Below are 26705 nucleotides of genomic sequence, written 5' to 3' on the forward strand. Positions count from 1 at the left end.
CAGTTGTGTTCAAAATTATTCAACCCCCAATGCTGTAAAGGGGTTTAGGGACTATAGTGTACATTTGGAATTGTATTCAGAATGAAATCCTACAAGGACGTTTCAAAGAACCAAATGCAACTAAAATAACATCAATTGTTTATGTAATACAGTAGTAAATGTTTCTTTTGTGGTTTCTTCATTGCCACAATTATTCAACCCCTTAAAGACTACCACTCTGATGAAGAGAGGTTCATTCAGGTGTTTTCGATCAGGTATTGAAAACACCTGTGGATGTCACCGAGCACCAATCAAGCATAATAAGCACCAATTAGGCAGCTTTAAAATGACTGTGATACTCAGCTCCTTCTAGACATTTACTGGTGTGGTTACAAACATGGTGAAGTCAAGAGAATGGTCCGGGAAGACAAGAGAAGAGGTGATTTGTCTTCACAGGAAGGGCAATGGCTATAAGAAGATTGCAAAGAAGTTAAACATACCAAGAGACACCATAGGAAGCATCATTCGCAAATTCAAGGCAAAGGGCACTGTTGAAATGCTACCTGGTCGTGGAAGAAAGAAGATGCTGACTTCGACTGCTGTGCGCTACCTAAAGCGTAGAGTGGTGAAAAGTCCCCGTGTGACTGCTGAGGAACTGAAAAAAGATTTGTCAGATGTGGGTATAGAAGTTTCAGCTCAGACAATAAGGCGCACACTGCGTAATGAAGGTCTCCATGCCAGAACCCCCAGGCGCACCCCCTTGCTGTCTCCCAAGAATAAGAAGAGTCGACTGCAGTATGCCAAAAGTCATGTGGGCAAACCACAAAAGTTGTGGGATAGTGTTCTGTGGACTGATGAAACAAAATTAGAACTGTTTGGGCCCATGGATCAACGCTATGTTTGGAGGAGGAAGAACAAGGCATATGACGAAAAGAACACCTTGCCTACTGTGAAGCATGGCGGAGGGTCAATAATGCTTTGGGGCTGTTTTGCTTCTGCAGGTACAGGGAAGATTCAGCGTGTACAAGGTACCATGAATTCTCTTCAGTACCAGGAGATATTGGATGAAAATGTGATGCAGTCCGTCACACACCTGAGGCTTGGGAGACGTTGGACCTTTCAACAGGACAATGATCCCAAGCATACCTCCAAGTCCACTAGAGCATGGTTGCAGAGGAAAGGCTGGAACATTTTGGAGTGGCCATCGCAGTCACCAGACTTAAATCTGATTGAGAACCTCTGGTGGGACTTAAAGAAAGCAGTTGCAGTGCGCAAGCCTAAGAATTTGACTGAACTGGAGGCTTTTGCCCATGAAGAATGGGCGAAGATACCCGTAGATCGCTGCAAGACACTTGTGTCAAGCTGTGCTTCACGTTTAAAAGCTGTTATAACTGTAAAAGGATGTTGTACTAAGTACTAAGATTGAATGTCACTTGGGGGTTGAATAAAAACTAATAATGATGTGAGCACAGAAAAGACATTTGTGGTTATTTCATTATAAACTTAAGGTTATATTTCTCTGACCTACAAGTGCCTCTTTCATGTAAATGTAAGCAAGATGACTGAATGATCAAAATCAATGTCAAAATGGCCAAAACATTCAATTTCAGTGGGGGTTGAATAATTTTGAACACAACTGTACATGCCTCTGTTTACCGGCCCCTCTGTTTACCATACTTGTGTATTCAGGATATTAACCGCCTCTGTTTAGAATAGTTTTTGATTAACTTGTTCAAAGGGAGATCCCGATAATAAACGAGGGCGAGGCGATGGATGGAGGAGAATTCTCATTGAACAGCGTTGCACAGCACGCTGTTTAATTCATCCGGATCCCGCCCTGAAACACACACTCAAGTGCTGCCCTCTTCCTTTCTCCTTGCTGGTCAAGAGGGGGGAAAGGCTTCATCTGCAGATCCCGACAATTAGGTTTCATCTGCAGATCCCGGCAACAAGGCTTCATCTGCAGATCCCGACAAATCAACCTGGAGTGCTCACTGGAAGGACAGATCCTGAAGCTGAGGCTCCAATCCTTTGGCCATCTCATGTGAAGACTCCATAGAAAAGACCCTAATGTTGGGAAAGTGTGAGGGCAAGAGGAGAAGGGGATGACAGAGGACGAGATGGTTGGACAGTGTCATCGAAGCTACCAACATGAATTTGGTAGCATTGGAGGCTACTGAAGCAGTGCAGGCAGTGGAAGACAGGAGGCCCTGGTGTGCTCTGATCCATGGGGTCACAAAGAGTTGGACACAACTTAATGACTAAACAACAACAATAGAATGGCAAGGACCGTGGTAAAGGATGCAGGATATTCCTGCAAGCTCTCTGATGACGCATAGTGCTGAAAGCACCTCGACTTCTAGGTGCATAGTCGGTTAGTAGAGGGGCATCTAGCCTATTTCAGGATGTTTGCAAGGAAAGGGATATCCCCAAGGTAGTGAGTTTCAGGTGAGTGATTCTGGGTGAAAGACTGTGCCTTTGTGCCAGGAGAGAAGGTTCTGGTGCAGGGGCAGCGAGAGTGTATCAACTGCCATGAGAAGAGTAGTGAACCACTGCTGCTGTGGCCACCGTGGGGCCACAGCAGCAGTGGTTCACCACTTCGCTGTGGCCCCAAGATCGATCACATGAGGATCACATGTGCGTGATCTTGTATGATCTTCACAATCATCTGCTGGATCTGTGGAAAGGGGAGGAACATGTATAGAAGGTCCCACGCCCAGACTATCTCTCAAGGAGTCTAGTCCCCTGCCTGCTCAAGAGCTGTAGAGGGCACTTTTCGAGTTGGTGGCAGTGGCAGGCTTGCCCCAGCACGGGATTAGTTGACTGTATATTCTTTTGTAAAGTTCTCATTCGTGTGTGTATGTCATTGTTTGGCTGAGATGGTCTGGTGTTTGTTGTCTGTGCCTGAGGCATGGGTTGCCATGCGGAAAATCTGATGGACGATGCATCACTGCATCACTCCTATAACAGGCCTGAGAGGTAGAGAAGGCTCAAGGATTTGGTTCCTCTTTCCTTGTTGAGATAATACATTCCCATGGTATTGTCCATGGCGACTTGGACTGTGGCCTTGGATCATGTTCTTGAAAGCTCAAAGGGACTTGAAAATGACTAGGAGCTTGAGAAAGTTGATATGATGAGTCATTTCTCATCTCAACCATGTAGCCTGGGCCACTCTGTGACTTCCCTTCGTACTCACATCTGTAAATATAAGATCGGAGTGATGTGGCTGTTGAAAAGGGATGCTGAGGTGGTGCTCGTTCGTCCACCCCAGCAGTTGTCTTTTGAGGCGCAGCGGAAGAACAGAACAGCCTTTTGTTTGGGGAGTCCTGTCTGTTGTTGTAGGCAATCAGATAAAAAGACTGGAGTGGTCGCATCCTCAGTCATGGAGCAGTACAGCTGTAGTGGAGGCCATAAGCCCCAATGTTTGTTGAATGGAGTGGAATGAAGCGTGTTAGGAACAAATCATTTTTGTGTTGAGCGGATTATGGTGTCCACCCGTTGCTGAAGGAGGGCCTGTGCTCTCTTGGCATCTAGGAGCACTTCTATGTATTGAATAGTCTGAGATGTGACAAAATGAGGCTTCTTCTCATTGACTTGCAGCCTCATACTCAGGAGCAGGTGCAGGGTGAATGCAATGTTAGTGTATAGGGTAGTTCTGTTGTGCGCAACCAGAACACAATAGTTAATATAGGGGAATACTGTACAGTGGTGACTCGTATAACGAGTGCCCCGTTTAACGATGAATTCGCATAGCGATGGCATTTTTGCCATCGCTTTTGTGATCGTATACCGATGTTGCCTATGGGGAAAAATCGCTTTGCGATGTTTTCCCCATAGGCACCATTTCCCCCCAGCTGAGCGGCGGGAGCCTCCGAAGGAGTGCTCCCGCAGCTCAGCTGGGGGAAAATGCCTGCGGTGGCCTCAGAAGGACCCTTCCGAAGGGTCCTTCCGAGGCCACCGCTGGGATCCCCCTTCCCCGCGGCCAGCTTCCCCGGCCATGGTCGGATTCTCAGGAGTCCGACCATGCATGGGGTAGCCTGCCACGGGTCGGATCCAAGCCGTGGGGAGAGGGTGGGGGGATCTGGATGCCTAAAAGGAATCCGGATCTCACCACCCTCCCCCCGCGGCCTGAGGAGGGTGGGAGCCATGCCCGGACTCTTCGGCAGCCACCGCGGCTCGGATCCGAGCCGCGGCGGCTGCCGAAGAGTCTGGCCATGCCTTCCGAGGCCACCACCGGGATTCCCCTTCCCCGCGGCTGGCTTCCCCGGCCATGGTGGGACTCTCAGGAGTCCGACCATGCATGAGGTAGCCTGCCGCGGGTCGGATCCAAGCTGCGGGGAGAGGGTGGGGGGATCCGGATGCCTGAAAGGCATCCGGATCCCACCACCCTCCCCCCGCGGCCTGAGGAGGGTGGGAGGCATGGCCGGACTCTTTGGCAGCCACCGCGGCTCGGATCCGAGCCGCGGCGGCTGCCAAACAGTCCGGCCATGCCTCCCACCCACCCCCACCTCCTGCGGCTTGAGAAGGGTGGGAGGCATGGCCGGACTCCTCGGCAGGCACCGCGGCTCGGATCCGAGCCGCGGTGCCTGCTGAGGAGTCCGGCCATGCCTCCCACCCACCCCCCACCTCCTGCGGCTTGAGAAGGGTGGGAGGCATGGCCGGACTCCTCGGCAGCCACCGCGGCTCGGATCCGAGCCGCGGTGCCTGCCGAGGAGTCCGGCCATGCCTCCCACCCTCCCCCCGCGGCTTGGATCCGAGCCGCGCGGGGAGGGTGGTGGGATCCGGATGCCTTTCAGGCATCCCAGGCTTGGATCCCACCCGCCGCCGGTTACCCAAGCCATGGGTAACCGGCGGCGGGTGGGATCCAAGCCCGGAATGCCTGAAAGGCATCCGGATCACCCCACCCTCCCACCCTCCTCTCGCAGCTTGGATCCAAGGCGCTGCGGTTACCCCAGCCATGGCTGGACTTCCGATCTCCCCCCCACACACACACCAGGCGGCTTCTCCCGCTGCTCCCGATGGTGGTGGTGGGAGATCGGATTGGCTTCTCCCTTTCTTCTCCACAGCCCGGCTGCTCCCAAAGCGCTGCCCCGACTGTGCTTGCAGCAGCGGAGGAGGTGCCCGGTGGAGGAGAAATGACAGATCGGCTCCTGCCTTCTCCTCCACCGGGCACCTCTTCCGCTGCTGCAAGCACAGTCGGGGCAGTCCTTTGGGAGAAGCCGGGCTGTGGAGAAGAAAGGCAGAAGCCCATCCGATCTCCCCCCCCTCCACACCGGGCAGCTTCTCCCGCTGCTCCCGATGGTTGGGAGGGGAGATCGGATCGGCTTCTGCCTTTCTTCGGAGCAGCCCGGCTCCTCCCAAAGGGCTGCCCCGAAGTTGCTTGCAGCAGCGGAAGAAGTGCCCGGTGGAGGAGAAATGACAGATCGGCTCCTGCCTTCTCCTCCACCGGGCACCTCCTCCGCTGCTGCAAGCACAGTTGGGGCAGCCCTTTGGGAGAAGCCAGGTGGTGGGGGAGAAGGCAGGAGCCAATGCCGTCTTCCCCCCCTCCCCCGAGGCTTCTTCCAAAGGGCTGCGCCCGATAGTGGGGGAGAAAACCGGATAATCCGTTCCTATTGGAACGGATTATCCGGTTTTCAATGCATCTCTATGGGAAAACACGTTTCACTTAACGATGTTTTCCCATAGCGATGTTTTTTTTTTAACCAATTAACCTCGCTATGCGAGGCACCACTGTAATACTGTGGGTTCTAAGAATGCAGCCACTAGTGCCATGCATTTTGTAAAGACCCTTGGGGTTGTGGAGAGTCCGAAGGGAAGTGCACAGAAGTGATAGGTCTGTTGGTTGATGAAGAAGCTGAGGAAGTGACAATGTTGTGGTTGAAGTACTTATTGTAAAGATCTATGGACACAAAACTAGTCTCCCCATTGGTGTAGGGGGCAATTGGACTGTAACGTCACCATCCAGAAACGTTCTGGAGTGATGGATTTATGTGCCCTATACAAATTCAAGATGAGGTGGTATGGTAAAGTACCAGGAGAAGAGGCCAGTATATGTGTGATGGGGAGGCACACTTGCAATGGATCCTTTCTTCAGGAAGGTGTGGATTTCTTTCTGAAGGACGGGCAGTGAGTGGTATGTCAGAATAGAAGATTGAAGCAGAAGGAACTAGATTCCTAAATGACTAGAAGATGGACCAACTGTTGTTTCATCCCTTCCAAATCTTTTAATTCTCTTTATTTTTACTTTTCTTCTCTCTTTTCTTCATTCATTCATATCAATTTTTTTCTCTTTCTTTTTTTCTAGTTTTTGGTAATAATTATACTAATCATATTAATATTAGATAGTAACAGCAATAAGAAAACTAAAATTATTAATAATTCTGGATTTTAATTTTTTTAACTTATAATTACAGGGGAGAGAGGGGTGGAGAAGGGGGCTGCAGTGTTATCAAGTATTAAGAAGAAATTCAAAAATTTAATAAAAAGGTGAGGTTCTGGTTGCAGTTCCACCAGACGGTGGTGGCGTTCCCCCCCCCCACCTTGTGCCCTTGCTAGTAGTTATGGTGGGAGAATATGGTGGGGTAGGGAAAAAGATATATGTTCACTGGGCTGTTAATGGTAAAGTGTTGTATGTTTGGGTAATGTTGAGGTTATTTTTAGTCTATTTTTCTTAGTTTGTTGGGGAGAGGGGTTGCACAGGAGGCCTGTTAGGAGGAGAGATTTTGAACTCAAATGGGTAAAAGAATAAAACTAGTCACTTTAAATGTGAAGGGCCTGGGATCAGTAGTGAAAAGAAGAAGAATAGAAGCATTATTGAAGAAAAATAAGGTGGACATTGCCTTTCTGCAAGAGACTCATCGGTCAGAAGATGGAGTCAATGAGCTTAAGATGAATAAAATAGACATTAATGAAAAAACTTTGGAACTTCTAACTCTAGAGGTGTGGCAATTATAATTTTTTTAAAAATTGTGAATTTATAGTGAAACAGGTAGTAAAAGACTATAATGGTAGATTTATAATAATACAGTGTAAAATGGGCTTGGAAGAATATACTTTGGTTAATGTCTACGCATCTAATAATAAACGAAGAGATTTTTACGATATGGTTATTAAAGAAATGGAGAAGGTAAAGAAGAGTTATGTTATTATGGCAGGGGATTTTAATATGGTTATGGATAAGATAAAGGATAAAACTTGTTATGATTGGAATGATGTTCTTCAAAGAAATACAATATTGAGCAAAAAGGTAAAAATAATCAATTGAAGGATATTTGGAGGGTAATGAAAAGTGATGAAAGAAGATATAACTAATTTTTCAGCAGTATATAATAGTTACTCCAGAATAGATTTTATATTCACATCTCAAGATTTAATTTCTAAGATAGTTGATATTGAGATTAACTCCACCAAAATAACAGATCATGCTTTGATGTCAATGAAGACTGAGATTAAAAAAGATTATAAAGACTCTAAAAAGTGGAGAATGGATATAAATATTTTCCAGTACTCAGAGGTAATCAAAAGATAAAGAATGGTTAGAATTATGGAAAATAAATAAAGCAAGAGTTACAAAATTAGGCCTGTTGTGGGACATGATGAAAGCCATTTCAAGAGGAATAATAATAAGGGAATCCTGTAAACTGAAAAAAAAGGAGAAAAACGCAAAAAAACTGGAAGAAGACTTCAGAAATTTGGAAAGCAAGTTTTTTTAGAAAGAGATAGAAGGATATTGGCAGAAATTCAGGCAAACAGAAAGGAACTAGAAAATTTAGAGACAGAGAAAGTCCAGAGGGATTTGATGTATATAAAGAGGCGTTTTTTGAATTTAGCAATAAAAATTCAAAATTATTAGCTAGAATGTGCAAAAATAGAAGATTAAAAAACACAATTGGGGTAATTAAAGACAGAGCAGGTAAGAGGTGTAATATAATGAAAGATAAATTGAAGATTTTTCAAGAATTTTATCAGAAATTATACAAAGGAAACAACATACTGGAAGAGAATATAGAAAATTATATAAATGAGAATTTAAAAACTAAATGATTGGAATGTTATAAAACAATATTAGAAGAAGAGATTAAAGAAGAAGAAATTGAAGTTATTAATAAATTGAGAAATGGTAAAACACCAGGCCCTGATGGATTCGGTCCAGAATATTATAAACATTTTAGTTCCATTTTGATACCTAAGCTAAAAATGATTTATAATAAAATATTGGAAGGAGAGACGATACAACCTTCTTGGAAACACTCATTAACTATTCTTATCCCAAAACCCAACAAGGATCTAAGAGATCCAGGATCTTATAGGCCTATAAGATCCTTCATGGATTGCTGCCTTGTCGTGGCGAAGGGGCTTGAGTAACTCAGAGAAGCTATGGGCTATGCCGTGCAGGGACACCCAAGACGGACAGGACATAGTGGAGAGTTCTGACTAAACGCAATCCACCTGGAGTAGGAAATGGCAAGCCACTCCAGTATCTTTGCCAAGAACGCCCCATGATCAGAAACAAAAGGCTAAAAGATATGACGCTGGAAGATGGGCCCCTCAGGTCGGAAGGCGTCCAACATGCTACTGAGGAAGAGTGGAGGACAAGTACAAGTAGCTCCAGAGCTAATGAAGTGGTTGGGCCAAAGCCGAAAGGACGCTCAGCTGTGGACGTGCCTGGAAGTGAAAGGAAAATCCAATGCTGCAAAGAAAAATACTGCATAGGAACCTGGAATGTAAGATCTATGAACGTTGGGAAGCTGGAGGTGGTCAAACAGGAGATGGCAAGAATAAACATCGACATCCTGGGCATCAGTGAACTAAAATGGACAGGAATGGGCGAATTCAGCTCAGATGATTATCATATCTACTATTGTGGGCAAGAATCCCGTAGAAGGAATGGAGTAGCCCTCATAGTCAACAAAAGAGTGGGAAAAGCTGTAATGGGATACAATCTCAAAAATGATAGAATGATGTCAATACGAATCCAAGGCAGACCATTCAACATCACAATAATCCAAGTTTATGCACCAACCAGCATTGCTGAGGAGACTGAAATTGAACAATTCTATGAAGATTTACAACACCTTCTAGAACTGACACCAAAGAAAGATGTTCTTCTCATTCTAGGGGACTGGAATGCTAAAGTAGGGAGCCAAGAGATAAAAGGAACAACAGGGAAGTTTGGCCTTGGAGTTCAGAACGAAGCAGGACAAAGGCTAATAGAGTTTTGTCAAGAGAATAAGCTGGTCATCACAAACACTCTTTTCCAACAACACAAGAGGCGACTCTATACATGGAAATCACCAGATGGGCAATATCGAAATCAGATTGATTATATTCTCTGCAGCCAAAGATGGAGAAGCTCTATACAGTCAGCAAAAACAAGACCTGGAGCTGACTGCGGTTCTGATCATCAGCTTCTCATAGCAAAATTCAAGCTTAGACTGAAGAGATTAGGAAAAACCACTGGGCCACTCAGGTATAATCTAAACCAAATCCCTTATGAATACACAGTGGAAGTAAAGAACAGATTTAAGGAACTAGATTTGGTGGACAGAGTGCCTGAAGAACTTTGGATAGAGGCTCGTAACATTGTCCAGGAGGCAGCAACGAAAACCATCCCAAAGAAAAGGAAATGCAAGAAAGCAAAGTGGCTGTCCAACGAGGCCTTAGAAATAGCAGAGAGGAGAAGGGAAGCAAAATGTAAGGGAGATAGGGAAAGTTACAGAAACTTGAATGCAGACTTCCAAAGAATAGCAAGGAGAGACAAGAGGGCCTTCTTAAATGAACAATGCAAAGAAATAGAGGAAGATAACAGAAAAGGAAAGACCAGAGATCTGTTCAGGAAAATTGGACATATTAGAGGAACATTTTGCGCAAAGATGAACATGATAAAAGACAAAAATGGGAGGGACCTAACAGAAGCAGAAGACGTCAAGAAGAGGTGGCAAGAATACACAGAGGAATTATATGAGAAAGATTTGGATATCCCGGACAACCCAGACAATGTAGTTGCTGACCTTGAGCCAGACATCCTGGAGAGCGAAGTCAAGTGGGCCTTAGAAAGCCTGGCTAACAACAAGGCCAGTGGAGGTGATGGCATTCCAGTTGAACTATTTAAAATCTTGAAAGATGATGCTGTTAAGGTGCTACATTCAATATGCCAGCAAGTTTGGAAAACTCAACAGTGGCCAGAGGATTGGAAAAGATCAGTCTACATCCCAATCCCAAAGAAAGGCAGTGCCAAAGAATGCTTCAACTACTGTACAATTGCACTCATTTCACACGCTAGCAAGGTTATGCTCAAAATCCTCCAAGGTAGGCTTCAGCAGTATGTGGACCGAGAACTCCCAGAAGTACAAGCTGGATTCCGAAGAGGCAGAGGAACTAGAGACCAAATTGCTAACATGCGCTGGATTATGGAGAAAGCCAGAGAGTTCCAGAAAAATATCTACTTCTGCTTCATTGACTATGCGAAAGCCTTTGACTGTGTGGACCACAGCAAACTATGGCAAGTTCTTAAAGAAATGGGAGTGCCTGACCACTTTATCTGTCTCCTGAGAAACCTATATGTGGGACAGGAAGCAACAGTTAGAACTGGTCATGGAACAACTGAGTGGTTCAAAATTGGGAAAGGAGTACGGCAAGGCTGTATATTGTCCCCCAGCTTATTTAACTTATATGCAGAATGCATCATGCGGAAGGCTGGACTGGAAGAAACCCAAGCCGGAATTAAGATTGCCGGAAGAAATATCAACAACCTCCGATATGCAGATGATACCACTCTGATGGCAGAAAGTGAGGAGGAATTAAAGAACCTTGTAATGAGAGTGAAAGAGGAGAGTGCAAAAAACGGTCTGAAACTCAACATCAAAAAAACTAAGATCATGGCCACTGGTCCCATCACCTCCTGGGAAATAGAAGGGGAAGATATGGAGGCAGTGTCAAATTTTATCTTCCTGGGCTCCATGATCACTGCAGATGGAGACAGCAGCCCTGAAATTAAAAGGCGCCTTCTTCTTGGGAGGAAAGCGATGACAAATCTTGCCAGCATCTTGAAAAGCAGAGACATCACCTTGCCAACAAAAGTCCAAATAGTCAAAGCTATGGTTTTTCCTGTCATGATGTATGGAAGTGAGAGCTGGACCATAAAGAAAGCAGACCGCCGAAGAACTGATGCCTTTGAATTGTGGTGCTGGAGGAGGCTCTTGAGAATCCCCTGGACTGCAAGGAGAACAAACCTATCAGTTCTAAAGGAAATCAACCCTGAATGCTCACTTGAAGGACAGATCCTGAAGCTGAGGCTCCAGTACTTTGGCCATCTCATGAGAAGAAAAGAGTCCTTGGAAAAAACCTTGATGTTAGGAAGGTGTGATGGCAAGAGGAGAAGGGGACGACCGAGGATGAGATGGCTGGACAGTGTCTGCGAAGCAACCAACATGAACCTGACACAACTCCGGGAGGCAGTAGAAGACAGGAGGGCCTGGCGTGCTCTGGTCCATGGGGTCACGAAGAGTCGGACACGACTAAACGACTAAACACACACAAACACACATAGGCCTATATCTCTAATAAGATGCCAAGATTTTTACTGCTATATTAGCAAATAGATCAAACTGATTTATAGCAAATTATATTAAAGAGGATCAATGTGGTTTTATAAAGGGAAGACAAATGGATAATTTATCTAGGCAAGTTTTGAATATTATACAGTATATGAGGTAGAAAAGGAAAAAACAAAGGCAACTGTTTTATTACTAGACATATTTAAAGCCTTTGATTGTGTGGAATGACCAACATTAAAGCTGCTTATAAAGGGCTGGGGATTTGGTAGAAGATTTATAGGGGTTATAGATCAACTATATTCAGACAATACTTCAGAAGTAATAGTTAATGATGGTTTAACAGAGCGGATTTTTATAGGCCGAGATACAAGACAAGGCTGTCCACTTTCACCAATATTATTTTGTATGGTTATAGAACTCTTAGCTAATGCAATAAGAAATGATGAATCAATTAAAGGATTATGAAAAAATGATACAATTAAGATTAATTATTTGCTGATGACTCGTTATTGACCATTAAAACCCATTAGAATGTATGGATAATATTAAAAATCATTTAGGAAAATTTGGGGAAATAACAGGACTGTTAATTGAAAAAAACCACAAATAATGATGTTTAATTATAATAAATATGAACAAGAAATGTTTGTAAATAAATACAGTGGAACCTCTACTTATGAACTTAATCCATCCCAGAAAATGTTCGTTAGTTGAAACATTCGTAAGTAGAAGCAAAATTTCCCATAGGAATGCACTGAAAACCATTTAATCAATTCCGGCTGTTTTTCGTAATTCTCTAGAGGCGCTGTTCTTAAGTTGAAGCATTAGTTCCCATAGGAACAAATGCAAAGCCGGTTAATCCGTACTATACCACTGGGGGGGAATTTTTCTTCTTTTGACCCAGGATGAACTTAGGTCAAAAAAAGGGCAGGAAAGGAGGAAGGGAACACCTTCTAAACAGAACACCTTTAAGAACAAGCAGCTTTTTAAACAAAGCCAAGCCAAGCACCTTTTAGGTAAAAAAGGGGGGCAGGAAAGGAGGGGGGAGGGAGGGAAGGAACAATGGGGAAAAGAGGAAAGAAAGAAAGAAAGAAAGAAAGAAAGAAAGAAAGAAAGAAAGAAAGAAAGAAAGAAAGAAAGAAAGAAAGAAAGAAAGAAAGAAAGAAAGAAAGAAAGAAAGAAAGAAAGAAAGAAAGAAAGAAAGAAAGAAAGAAAGAAAGAAAGAAAGAAAGAAAGAAAGAAAGAAAGAAAGGTCATCACTGGGGCACACAGACCCCTCAGACAAAGTTTTGTGCTATTAAGCACAAAAAGAGAGAAGAGAGAGAGAAGACAAAGGGGGGAGCCTTGAGTTTACAGTAGACTCCATTTTAAAGCCTGCCTGCCTGCCTCAACAAGCACCACAGTTTTCTGATTTTAAAAGAGACAGAGCCACATTTTAAAACAAAAGACAGGTCACAGTACACAAACGCTAGAAGCCACAGAATCCAGCAAGCATTATTCCATCACAGAACTCCTCATCACAAAAAGAGAGTCTAAATTGCATTTTACAGCCTGCCTGCATCAACAGCCAGCACAGCCCCTTCACAGAATATTTTCTGATTTTAAGGGGGAAAAAGGCTGTGGAGTCTAAACTGCATTTTACAGCCTACCTGCATCAACAACCAGCAACCATTATTACAACAAACAGTTCCTCAAAGGAAAAAAAAGACTTTGGAGTCACATTTTAAACCCACACATTTTAAAACAAAAGAGGTGATAGTACACAAAACCTAGAAGTCACAGAATGCAAAAATAAATAAATTTTACATTTTAAAAATACAGTCTAATTTTCACATTTAATTTTAATTTAATATTATAGTCTACGTTTCATATTTTAAATTCACACTGCAAGACCCATCAGTGCACAGAAACATAACCCCCCACCTAGCCCTACCCACACCAAGCTGCAAAAAACCCTGTACAGTACAGTAAATACTGTACAGTGTATGTACTCACCCAGAACAGGCAGGCTCCGTTTTTTTTAAAAAAAATCAAAAATCCAAATAAAAATAAAAATAAATAACAAAAAAACAAAAAAACCCAACAGTCCGTACAGGGCAATACCAGGCAGTCTGAAGACTCTCTCCCTATCCACTCTAACCGCTTGGACAAGCGATGTTGTAGAGAAACAGCCTCTTTGCTGGCCAACAGTCAATTGAAAGTTCAAATTTCGCACTTTCCCCACCTCCCCTGTGGTTTTTTCCCGTTTGTATCTTGAAGCTCCATTTGCAAGTAGAAGCAATATTTTGCGAACGGAGCTGTTTGTAAGTTAGATTGTTTGTAGCTAGGGACATTCGTAAGTAGAGGTTCCACTCTATGGTTTTAAAATGTGTAATATATTAAATATTCAGGTATAAATATACTGTAGTTAAAGTGACTCAAAAATTAAAGGAGCAAAATTTTAATAAATTAAAAAGTGATATTAAAGATAACTTGCAGGATTATACTAAATTGAAACTATCGTGGTTTGGGAGAATTGCCATGATCAAAATGAAAATATTACCAAAAATTACTTTTTGATTCAGGATGCTCCCAATACAATTAAAGGAAGAAGATTTTAAGTATTGACAGGGATTAATTAATGGATTTTGTAATCAAGGTAAAAAATCTAGAATAAATAAAAGCTATTGGTATAAGGTGCAAAAAATGGAGCTTTAGGTATTCCTAATATAAAAAAAATTATATAGCGAATCAGTTAAGATTTATTGGAGATATTATATACAACAAAGAAAGGTTAATTTGGTGGGATATGGTATCCTCAGGAGTAAATAGGAATACTGAAAAATATTTATTTAATGTAGTAAAATGAAATACAATAAATCAGGTGAACAAGCCTTTTTTTAAAAAAACATGTTAAATATTGGAACAAAAATAAAAAGAAGTTGTAGCGAACAGCCCTGCCCTCACCTGTCCATCACAGCTGAGCAATGGAGAAGGAGCCAATAAGTGGACAGAAGGCGGTGCCAAGGGGGGAGGGGTTTGGATATAAAGGCTGGTGTATGGGGTATGAAGGAGTTTGAGTGAGTGAGAAGAGAATCTGTGAGTGAGAGAGATTCTGGTATTGAGAGACTGTGTGAAACTTAAGAGTGAACTAAGAGTGAGTGAGAGATCTGTAAGGACGCTGAATGGAACAGAGAGTGGATAGATCTTTAAAGTTGAAGTATAATCGATTCAGATTCATGTGAGTAGCAACCTGTGATTTACTTATCAAATATTAATCAGTTGTTAACCTCCCTAATCAAATAAATAACTTAAGTTTTACAATCACACGTGTCTCCTTGATTAAGTGGTATTAAAGCAGTAATACCTGGTGGCAGCGAAGCAGGAAGAAAGGCGAGAACCTTATGAAGGCCTGGGGAATAGGGGCTTCAGAGGAAATTGCCACAGAAGTTATGTCCCTTTACTCCACCACTAAAATTAGTGACTGAAATAGAAAATTTCATAGCAAACTTGAAGGGTTTAGCTGATATGTTTAAGGACAAAAAAGTTGCCAGATTGAGGGACTGGATGATTAAAATGAAATCGAAGGATCAGATTATAGTTGAACTTCAAGCTAAAAAATTATCATGGTATAACTGTATCCTATTAGAAAGTTGGACAAATGAATGGTTGAAAACTAATGGCAAATGTAGAGAATGTACTAAGTACGAACAATTTCTATCATCACATGAAGACATGCAGAAAGATGCTTTGAGGAAGAAAGTAGTAAGTAGAATTTATAACCTAATTTTGGAACAAGAGGAAAAAGATACAGAAACAGAAGGTTTGAAATCAATTCTGGAAAATGATTTAAATTAAAATAGAGTATTGGATAAAAATTTGGAAGATGAGAGTTTTAAGATTAATGTTGGTAAGAATAAAGGAAAAAATTAAAATTAGTTTAAGGTAGTATATGACTCCAGTGAAATTGAATACTGTACAATAAATTCAGACTATTCTAAGGCCTGTTGGAAATGTGATGAAGAAATTGGCACGTATTATCATATGTGGTGGGAGTGTAAATGGATTCAGAAATTTTGGAAACTGATTTTTAAGGAAAGATGTGATATATTCGGAAAAGATATTGAATTCAATTCTAAAATTGTTTTGTTGTCAATTTTTGATAAGATAGAACTTGATTACTGCTCAAAGGAAGTGCTAGAATATTAATAGCTAGGTTTTAGAAAGACAAAAATGATATTAAATTAGAAGATTGATATAATGAGGTATGGGACATTGCATTAAATAATAAATAGACTACTGAAATTTAAGATGAAAAGAGGGGAAATAAATCAAATATTTTATGCTATTTGGGGTAGATTTGTTGAATATGTATTAGTGAAAGGAAAGGGGAAAGCCTCTAAACAACACTCAATACAATTTTGGAAAAGAGGTTTGTATTAAAAGTATTGTTCCAAAGGGTCCCGTGGGTATGAGGTACACTGTGGTTTAGATTGCATAGCAAGTATTTTGTATTTTTGTTTTAGAAATTTTTAAAAAAAGGAAGGCAGAAGACTTATCAAAAAAAGACGGTAAGTGAGGCAGAGGCTCCGAAGCAGTCCTTTGTGTGCTGTTGCAGTAGACAAAAAAGGACTGAGGAGAGCAAGACATACAGGCAGAGAGGCACTTTCATTTTTGAGGCTCTGGAACTTTCTGAAGTGGGGTTTGCACAGGCACACAACCTATCTGTGTATATACCTGGACACCATGATAAAGAAGAACAATTTTCACTCTGCACTGCCCCTCTACACTGTTCAATTCAGTAAAACACAAAGGAGAGGTCTTGAGCTTTCCAATACTTGCCTAGAGAGTGAAAACTACAGAATCATTAAACAATGGTTGTAATAAAACTTTGTGAAAATTTTTTAAAGCATTGTCTCCACCATTTGTTTCTGTGGGAAAACAACAATGTAGGGTTATGTACAATATATGTAACTATACTGCAGCTATACCATAATCCTATTATAAAGCAATGTAACTTGCTTTGAGTCAGTAACGAAAGTACTGAAAATAATGCCATGTGTGCTTGATATCCAACTGGCAAAAGGATTAGGATTTTTCTCCCTTACCCCTCCTGCTGCAGCTATCTATGGCAACTTTCCGGCAGTCTAGTGCAGATTCTTCTAGGGTGCACCTGGGGCTGCAGAAGAGTAACGGATTCTTGAGAATGCAGCAAGAGGAAGTGGAAGTACACCACTGAATGCTAGCCACTGCATTTTATTCCAAGTGTAAGACACTTGCAGTCACACAACACTGGCACAATTAGCTTAGGGAACAGGCAGTTATATAGAAAACCTATCCAGTACTCTAAAAGAACTACAAAGAAAAAGTGAAGAAAAAATGTATGCTCTTTCTATGGGTGGTTGATCATTTTGCATTTCTCAAACTGTAACGTTCATACACCAATCCATGGCAAGCCTAACCACCAGCATCCTTAAATCAATTCCCAACAGCCTTTCTCTATTGCCTTTACCTTGCCAATCAAGGATATTGCGGGCAAATTCCACCACTGCCAACTGCATTCCCAAGCAGACTCCTGTAGAAACAGAACAGGAAAACTCACAACAACACATAGCAATCTACAAATCCCTAACAGCACTTCTGTAACAGCCATTATTTGGATTCAAGTCTACTATGGTACCAAACTACAACAATGGCAGATCTTATTTGTGGTACCCTGGGGGGGGGGAGCATTCTGCAGTTCAACTTCAAACATTTTGCAGTTTGAGGTCATACATATATGACATCCAACAAATGGCATCAAATTCACAGATCGGATAAACACCACTAAGGTCAGAGGTAAGCAACATGTGGCCTGCAGGCAGCCTTCAGCATGTAAGAGGCTCTGCAATACCCCGAGACTCTCATTAAAAATAAAATAAAATAAAACATTTTTAAAAATAAATAAAGTCCCTTTGCACTCCTCAGGGAGCATAGAAAGCATTCTGCAACACGGGAGGGGGGGGGGAGATGCAGCACCACATTGAATACCTCAATTTAAAGAAAGGTTTGGTTATAGTCATGGGAGTGGGTGCAGCTCACGTGCGGCCTTCGGATGTTTGGACATTGCCCACCACTCAAGTAGGTTCACACACCTCATGTTTCTGACATTCAGGTAACATACTGTATGTTTATGACTGAGACAGTAAACTACTATGTAGGCGGTATGTATTCTCACTTTTTATACACAAAACAGTATTGGCATATACTGTCTTACCTAAGAAGGGTTTTTTCTGTTTTCTTGCCCAAGAAATAGCTTGTATCTTCCCTTCTGTTCCGCGAACACCAAATCCACCTGGAACCAGGATTCCACTACATAAAGAAGAGGGAAATCCACTTCGTTCACTTCACATTTCACATAACATATTTTAGCTCCCTAGAAACACACAATCCCTTTTGATCTTAAGAGTTAAAGCAGTGCTGCTTATAAATATGCATCAGAGAAAACACAACCACATAGTCAATGAAAGCAGCTGCAAAGCAACTGGGGAGAGGCATGGTCTGAAGAACAGAAGCAGTGAGGGGCATCCATAATGTATATACCCATGTAACCCTCTTTCCATCTGCTGCTTTCCCTTTTCCCTAGCTGCAGCTAACAATCTTCAGAAACACCAGCTGAAAAGAGGAAGGAGTTTTCTGCTAATTCCTCTTCCTGACAAATTCTTACTATCATTTCATTGTAAAATATCATTGCTATTCAGCAGACACTTGGGTTTTTGAACATTGTTCTCCATTTAACATGTACTGTATATGGGAACTCAATCTGAAGTCACACAACTACCATAAAACAATATAGGTTTCAAAAACAGGCTACAATGTTCCCAGCCTCCTTAAGTCATTTTTCAGGTTTGTCAACTCTGTGCTGTCAGTCTATAGTGGGAGTCAGACGTGTTAAGAGAACTCCCATCCCCCAGACAAGTATGAGTTCTTACAACTAAGATAGACTACAGTGGGGTCTCGACTTACGAACGGTTCTACATACGAACTTTTCGACTTCGAACCCGCCCAATAGGAAATTACATACTCAACATACGAACTTCCCTCGAGTTACGAACAGGAAAAAAGTGCCCCCTCCCTCCCCTTAGAGGTTTCTGGAGGGGAAAAAAGGTACATTGATTCATTCTGTGGCAGAATCACATTGTCATTACCAACTGCTTTTAGTGACATAGTAATTTTGAACATGGAGGTTCATGACTATCATTACTAATAGCCATTGATAGAAAGACCAGATGCCATTCATTTCTCCTGTTCCTTATTCAATAGCATTCAATAGCAGCACAGTTTCTGCACAACATTTAATAATTGAGCAAAAATATATGAAGCATTTTGTCTATCAGGATGATAAGATAAAAAGGTAAGGCTGCTGCTTCAACTCTATCTAAACAACTTGGCTTGACTAGAAAGCTGTACAAATCAGGGAACAAGATAAGCTTACAATAGTGGCATATTTTCCAAAAGAAAGCAAGGTTATCAGTGTCTTACTCAGCACTGCAGAGTTTCTGCCAGGCCTCGTGGTATCGAACGGGCTCTTCTTGCAGAGTAGTAGGTTCCAAGTCAGCAGAATCAATGTACTAGAAAGAAATAGCAATTTTAAAAAATAAGCAGTATCGTGTCAGAGGTACCACCATGGAACAGCAGTTCATGCAAACCTTTACAGTAATTTTATTTAGCATTGACTTTGGTATTTGCACGGTAATCTAAACATCAAACTAAGCATATTATTGTACTCAAGTGCCACATATTCAGTGAAAACGTCTTAACTCTCACAGCAGTACAACAATAGAACCAATTAGGTGATGAGCAGAAGTGGTGAGCAGTCCAATACTGGAGACATTCAAGAGAAAACTGGGCAACCATCTGTCAGATCTGCTTTGCTACAGATCCTGTACTGAGCAGGGGATTGGACTCAATGGCTCTATAGGGTCCTTCCAACTCAATTATTCTATGATTCTATGAATCCCAGCTTGTCAAGGATGAGGCTTGTGCAGGCTGCCTAATCACTCCTGTTAAGTGAGAACAGCTAACAAACTACAGACGTTCGACCCATGTTTTATGTACTGTGACATGTGAAGCCACCAGGAACTGGTTCTTTGGCTGTCGTTTCCCCAACCAGATAGAAAAATAATACAGTGTTTTAGAGTCAGCACTCTGATTTGTTGGGAGGGAAACCAGTCAGACAGCTGGCTTCTGACAGGTTTGCACGTTGCAATAAACAAACCATACAATGAAGTTAGCCACTCCTACTAGTGACTAACCTCAGGGTTAGTTCACAGGTTAAACCTGTGTGTGTGTGTGTCCCCAAAAAGCTGAGACTTATGATCATGTGTAAACCAGCCCAATGCCAAATGATTTTCAATTGTATTTCCTAAGCTACACAAGTGACATCTCCTGTTGACTGTAAAACAAATGTAATTATAACAATTAAGTTATTGTTTTGCTTTCTGTTCGGAGTCAACTGGCAAAGTTCCATCAACTACACAAGGTATTGTATTTTAAATGCTGTAAGCCGCCCAGAGACCTTTGGGTAGTGTGGGCGGCATATAAATTAAATAAGTAAATAAATAAATAAATAAATAAATAAATAAATAAATAAATAAATTGGCAACTGTTAATTCTGTAATCATGCACACATTCTAATTACTGTGTTCTTTTCAAGAAAAATGTGTACGACATAAAGAATCATGGAATCTGATTTACGATTCTAAACGAGATGGAATTTGTTTCTAATAAAACTAGCTCCCATTATATTGTCACATGACAAAGTATACACATTAATATTGGATTGTTTGCTCAGCCTTTAAATACATGTCAGGATTTGTTCCTAACTTATGAACAAAGGGTTAAATTCCATACAGTATTGTAGAAGGAATGTAAGATGGATGACAAATGCAAAGTTATGCCTGTAAAAGTCAATGTGAAATGATTGACTGATGACATGTAGTTGGAACAAGCTTAGGTAGTGCTTGTTAACCACGTTCAGCTGCATGGTCTGTAGTGATAGGCTGCTCTTACTGTTTAAGCAGAAGAGCAGAAACAGCACTTTGCCACTCAGTAGTGACTCTGGTGGTCTTTACTTCTTTGAATGTCTGTGTTGTTCTAGGAGATTTATGCACAAGCTATGTATATAAGGCCATATATATATATATATATATATATATATATATGTATGATCTATGCTGATATATAAACTCTGAATATATCAAGTTTCTTATCAAACTCTCTCGGTGTTTTTCCTAAACCTTAGCATCTTTATTCTGCTTATTAAAAGGGAGGATTTGAAGCTGCCTGATAAAGAGACTCTGTCTAACTTGTTATCTTGGGTTCCAAGGTTTGTTTTCTCTAACAGAGTGCTCTTGGAGTTTCAATATACAAACACTGACAACAAGCTTCTGGAGAGGCAAATGCCACATCTGTTTGGAGTTGGCACCTAGCCAACACATAATTACAGTCAGTCAGTCAGGGTCTTAATATAGCCAGGAAGTATAAAAAAGAAAATGGGTGCAACATTATAAATACACTTTTGGAACTGTCTGGCTAACCCAAAATCTATTTATAGGCATGGGCATCTTTATTTTTATTACTAAATCTTTAATTGCCAAATTAAAGCTTGCCCCTCAAAAAGGTAAAGAAATCAGCTGAAATTTCAGTGTCAACATCCCAAGTGCTATATACTACAAATTATATTCAATGACCACACAGTTAGCACCATGCACAGAAGTAAGCCTCTTGGGTGCTTGGAAAAAGTTGGGGTAAAAATATTTTAAATAAAATAATAAAAAACCTTTATTCTGTCCTAAAATTGTTTCCAAAGAAGTTTGAATATAAAGCTAAGTTGCTTGTATTTTTGCAGTGAAGGACATCCTAGCAAATTCCATTGAAGCCAGTAGAAATACATACTTTTATCTCAAGTTTGTGATTGATAGCCAGGGCAGAATGTTCCAAAGCTTTGATGACAGAGGCATAGGAATCAGAAAATTTTGTATATTTTCCAACAAGAGCAATAGAGCAAGTCTCCAACAAACGATCATATCTGTGTAAACACATAAGAAATGTAATTATTGGATGCACTCTTAGAACTCAGGCATAGGAAAACACCTATCAGATGAATTGTGTAATTCTACATGAACGTTCTATGGCCTGCTCTACATATTCAGAGAATGAAACAGAAAATTAGTAATATTTTTGTACAGTAGCAATATTTTTGAGTACAGGAGTGGAAGAAACAAGGGATTACGAAATGCCTCGCATATTAAAAGAGCTCACTGAAGAAAAATATATCAAAGCTGGAAACAGGCTGGACTCAAACTTTTGCCATTTTCTGCAATTCTCTCTTGTTTTACATGAGGGAGCTCTTCATAGGAGAAAAGTGGCATAGAAATAGAGATGGGCACAAACCACCGGTTCAGTGGTTCATTTAACAGCGAAACAGGTGTTCGACAGGTCAAAGCCCCACCTCCTCTGGTGGGCACCCACTCGGAGGCAGTGGTGTGGCCTCCCTATCTTGCCCTGTCTGTGTGCTGCCCAAACAACTGTTTGGCTACTAAATAAACTAGTGGTTTGTGTTCATCTCTAGAAATGAAATAAAACGAAATTAATACTCCTCCAATGCAACACACTATGCCAGCTCAAAACCAAATTATTTAATTTCACTGAACATGCAAACTAGACTTCCATGCGCCTAGAAAATATACTAACTTTTATATACTGTAGAAAGTGATTAAAACACAATCTTTTACAGGTGTACTAAAAAATAAGACCCAGTGAGTGCCTTGCCTGTTGCAACCATATATTTTGTTTGCTACAGCCATATATACTCTTTCCTGGATTCAAATACAACATCTGTTGTCTGTTATGTTCAAATTCAGTAAACCAAAGTTCTCCCCTTATTTAATTTTCTATTTCTAGGAAGCCCAAGACTATCATTAATTGTTTCAATCTGGCATAAGTGGGTGTGAGGAAAGTAGCACATAAACACCAGGTATTGTTGTAACATTGTGTTATGTAAATAAGTTACTATCTTCTATGCCTTTTTAAAAGTTGTAACAAATTCCGCTCACACACTTATTCTTAATTTTACAGATTACAAATAACTTTACAAATGACTTTACATGTGGACACACAGTCTAACATGTTCCTATGTATTAGAAAGCCATTTTACGCTTGCTCCATGTTAACAACTGTAAGAGCCTGTGCAGGTGAACACTGGAACCAGGCTATACAAAAACCTGCCAAGTCCTAACTTACCAGCAAAATTTACCAACTTCCCTAGTAGATGAACAGCTAGAAACAAAATGTATTCTTTTTCAAACATGACAAATCTGAGGAGGGCTAAAGAAAAAAGCCTTTCTTATATCCCCTTGACTAACACAGCCAGTCAGATTAGCATGGTAAGAAGCCCACCTGTCTGCCATTTCCTTCCACTTCATAAGCATTCTTCTAGGCTGTTTTTCAATGGGAAGGTCGAGCCTGTGACGAAAGTAATCAACTACCCCTTGTTCCTCCAACAGTAAAGGTACCCGGTAGATGGAAGAGACATCATGAACACAGATTACCTGTTTAATAATAAAAGCAGAGAAAGCAAGAATAGTATGACCTTCCTTCCATTTTTATGATGGGTGTAATTATAAGCAAATGGCATCTGGCGGAACGCCTATTCCCACCAAGTTCTACCTGTGTCACTCGTGCGAGCCAGGAGGTGAGGTTGAGGAGCCTAACGCCGAGGGAGGCCCGGAAGGAGAAGACAAGAAATCGGGCCTTCTCGGCGGTGGCTCCTCGCCTCTGGAACAATCTCCCTCCTGAGATTCGCGGGTCTCCCTCGCTGGGTATCTTTAAGAAACAATTGAAGACATGGATGTTTGGGCAGGCCTTTCCATCATATTCCTCTTGACCTCCTTCTTCCCTCTTTACTATTTCTGTTTTGCACTCTATGTAATGTATTGCAGTGTTTTTATTGATTAGAATTGCTTATTTATATTGTTACTGTATTTTATTGTTGTTAGCCGCCTAGAGTGGTCCTCACCGACCAGATAGGTGGGGTATAAATTAAATAAATATATAAATAAATAAATAAATAAATCACAAGATCAAGATACTGCAATTTGCAAATGCCAGGTTTTGCTGTATAGTCATGTAATGCACTGGCTGAAAGCCTGTTTGCATAGGTACACTGTGTAAGGATGATGATGTCATCAGCTGTAGTGGGTGTTTTTTTTTGTTTTGTTTTGTTTTTGAAACAAAACATTTCTGATTCCTCTCTCTTGTCAAAGAGAAGCCATTGGGGTCTCCAGAACAGGAAGGAGTCTTTAATTATAGAAAATCACACAACCATCATGTAATGCTCTGATCTGATAACAATGGTTTATGACTAGCACCCTCAGCTGTGCCTTCAGGTTAAAAAGTATTCCATATATTTCCATCTTCCATAAAGTCACTTTAGCTACTTCCACCTTAAAGTTCTAATTCAAAATACTTAAACAGTTAAACCAACAGGTAAAGTGTACCCCGGAACTATGCTCATTGCTGCAGAAGATAATCATCACTGGCAAGTAACCACCTATGGCCATAAGTGATGGCCCTAATGAGGCCATATTACGAAAGTACTGTTTACATATTATGAATGGGTAATGTTCCAGAGGAGAAACATGTTAGCAGGATATAAGGAAAAGAGAATAACAGACTACTAGCAACATGCATGGATCAAAGATGTTTAGACAGAAATGCAAAGACCCAAATATGAAGTCCATAAACGGCTGAAGAAAGAGATGCAAAAAGCATCCTCCATTAAAGGTATTTTGCACATCCTGACTCATTACAGTGGGGTCTCGACTTACGAACTTAATCCATATTGGAAGGCAGTTCTCAGGTCGAAAAGTTCTGAAGTCGAATCTGCATTTCCCATAGGAATGCATTGAAAACCATTTAATCCGTATCTGCTCTTTTCGTCCATAGAAACTACTGTAATGGGAAGCTGCTATTCCGCCTTCTGCCACTAGAGGGGGATAATTTTTTTCTTTTCTCCTTTTGACCTAAGATGACTTAGCTTTAAAAAAAGGGGGGGGAAGAGTTCGTAACTTGAATCTAAGTTCGTAAGTCGAGTCCATATATTCCTATGAGCGCGGTTCGTAAGTCGAAACGTTCGTATGTCGAGCCGTTCGTAAGTCGAGACCCCACTGTAGATGCTTTTCTGAAGCTACAACCCATTTACAGTAATTATATCAGTTGTGCTCATGACCTGGGGTTCAATCCCAGGTAGCCGGCTCAAGGTTGACTCAGCCTTCTATCCTTCCGAGGTCAGTAAAATGAGTACCCAGCTTGCGGGGGGGGGGGGAATGTGTAGCCTGCATAATTAATTTGTAAACCACCCAGAGAGTGCTTGAAGCACTATGGGGGGGTATATAAGCAGCACACTTTGCTTTGCTTTTTTTTTTTTTTTGCACATCTCTCGTTAACTGAAGTCAATAAAACTACAATTGACTCTCATTTTCCACTTACAATATTTATTCTAACAGTCTGAAAGAGATAAGATACAACACCTGGAAACAAAAAATACTACACAGATTCCAAGTTTAGCTTACTTTTTTTGTTTTAACAGTATACTAACACTTCTATAAATCAAAACAAAGGAAAAGACAGTGCATGAAAAGACAAAGAGGGTAGAAGACAAGTCAGTATTTTAATCAACTTCTCAAATGCTTCTTTGTCCTCAGGGATTCAAGGGATTAATATCCTGAAGAAAACTATTCAACAGTTTGCATTATATTTAATTATGAACTGCTTAAAAAGCAGTGGATAATCCCATCATAATTCTTGAGTGGGTTTTATTTTTTTGAAACTATATTCTTTAATATTCTTTAAAATTTTATTCTTTATATTCTTGAAACCTCAATATTTTTTTTAGTCTTGCCAAAGAGATATACTGGATATGTATCCTATATGTAATTCATAGATTTTACATGCATATATGAGATCAATTACTTAAAAGAAAACTCTGCAGGAAACAAAGGAAGGTAAAGTGATAGCTAAATAAAGTATCAAGAAGGATTACCTGTTCTGGTTCTACATGGCAAAACATGGAAATCTTCTCTTTCACTGAGGTATCTAGAGGAGTGGAACATCGGCATACAATCTAAAGGGAAAAAAATAACCCCAAAGAGTGGTGCTGTCAAACAACACTGAACCAACATTTAATGCAACCTTTCATATGCACCTTAAAAATGTTTGGTTTCTGTATGTACTTATGGACTTTCCTAGAATCCTTAAAGGCAGACAAGACAAAGAAAATGGCACTCATAGAAAAACAGAAGTAAGAGGTTAACAGGGATTATGGAGGGAACTGGAGCAGGAACTGGCAAGCCACTCCAGTATATATGCCAAGAAAGTTCCATGGACAGAAACAAAAGGCTACAAGATGACGCTGGAAGATGAGCCCCTGAGGTCGGAAGGCGTCCAACATGCTACTGAGGAACAGCAGAGAACAAGTACAAGTAGCTTCAGAGCCAATGAAGTGGCTGGGCCAAAGCCTGGAAGTGAAGTGAAAGGATAGTCCAATGCTACAAAGAAAAATACTGCATAGAAACCTGGAATGTAAGATCTATGAACCTTGGGAAGCTGGATGTAGTCAAACAGGAGATGGGAAGAACAAACATTGACATCCTGGGAGTCAGGGAACTAAAATGGATGGGAATGGGCGAATTCAATTCAGACGATTATCATATCTACTATTGTGGGCAATAATCCCGTAGAAGAAATGGAGTAGCCCTCATAGTCAACAAAAGAGTGGGAAAAGCTGTACTGGGATACAATCTCAAAAATGATAGAATGTACAGTGGTGCCTCGCTTAACGAGCGCACCGCATAACGACGAAATCGCATAGCGATCCGTTTTTTCAGGTCGCTAATGCGATCGCTTAACGTTTTTCCTATAGGGCACAATTCGCTTTGCGAAGACCGGTAAGCGTTTCGCTTACCGATCTTCGCAAACCGAAGCCTGCCGATCAGCTGTTCGGCGGCCAAAATGGCCGCCGGAAGCCCGGAAATGGCCCAAAATGGCCACGCGCAGCGTTTTCGCGCCCTTGTTAAGCGAGGCGAGGGCGCGAAAATGGCTGCCGGCCATTACGAAGCTTCGTTGAATGGTGAGTATTTGGCCCATTTGGAA

The 26705-nt window shown here is 41.3% G+C and overlaps 1 protein-coding gene across 3 annotated transcripts in view; it reads right to left on the reverse strand.

The window, feature by feature from the left end:
- Positions 1-26705, reverse strand: part of CTPS1 (CTP synthase 1) — a 53600-nt gene that overhangs the window by 14376 nt on the left and 12519 nt on the right. For all 3 annotated transcript variants that reach the window (XR_012081100.2, XM_020810543.3, XM_020810545.3), the window contains 6 exons: positions 25597-25677; positions 22953-23104; positions 21450-21582; positions 19035-19123; positions 17770-17864; positions 17026-17088 (listed from right to left, as the gene is read on the reverse strand). Coding sequence is in view for 2 of the 3 variants with exons in the window: in XM_020810543.3 (XP_020666202.1) it covers positions 17026-17088; positions 17770-17864; positions 19035-19123; positions 21450-21582; positions 22953-23104; positions 25597-25677 (613 nt within the window). In the remaining variant the exon portion in view is untranslated. The remainder of the gene's footprint in view (positions 1-17025; positions 17089-17769; positions 17865-19034; positions 19124-21449; positions 21583-22952; positions 23105-25596; positions 25678-26705) is intronic.

This window comes from Pogona vitticeps, chromosome 9 (assembly GCF_051106095.1).
Source record: "Pogona vitticeps strain Pit_001003342236 chromosome 9, PviZW2.1, whole genome shotgun sequence".
Taxonomy (NCBI): Eukaryota; Metazoa; Chordata; class Lepidosauria; order Squamata; family Agamidae; genus Pogona; species Pogona vitticeps.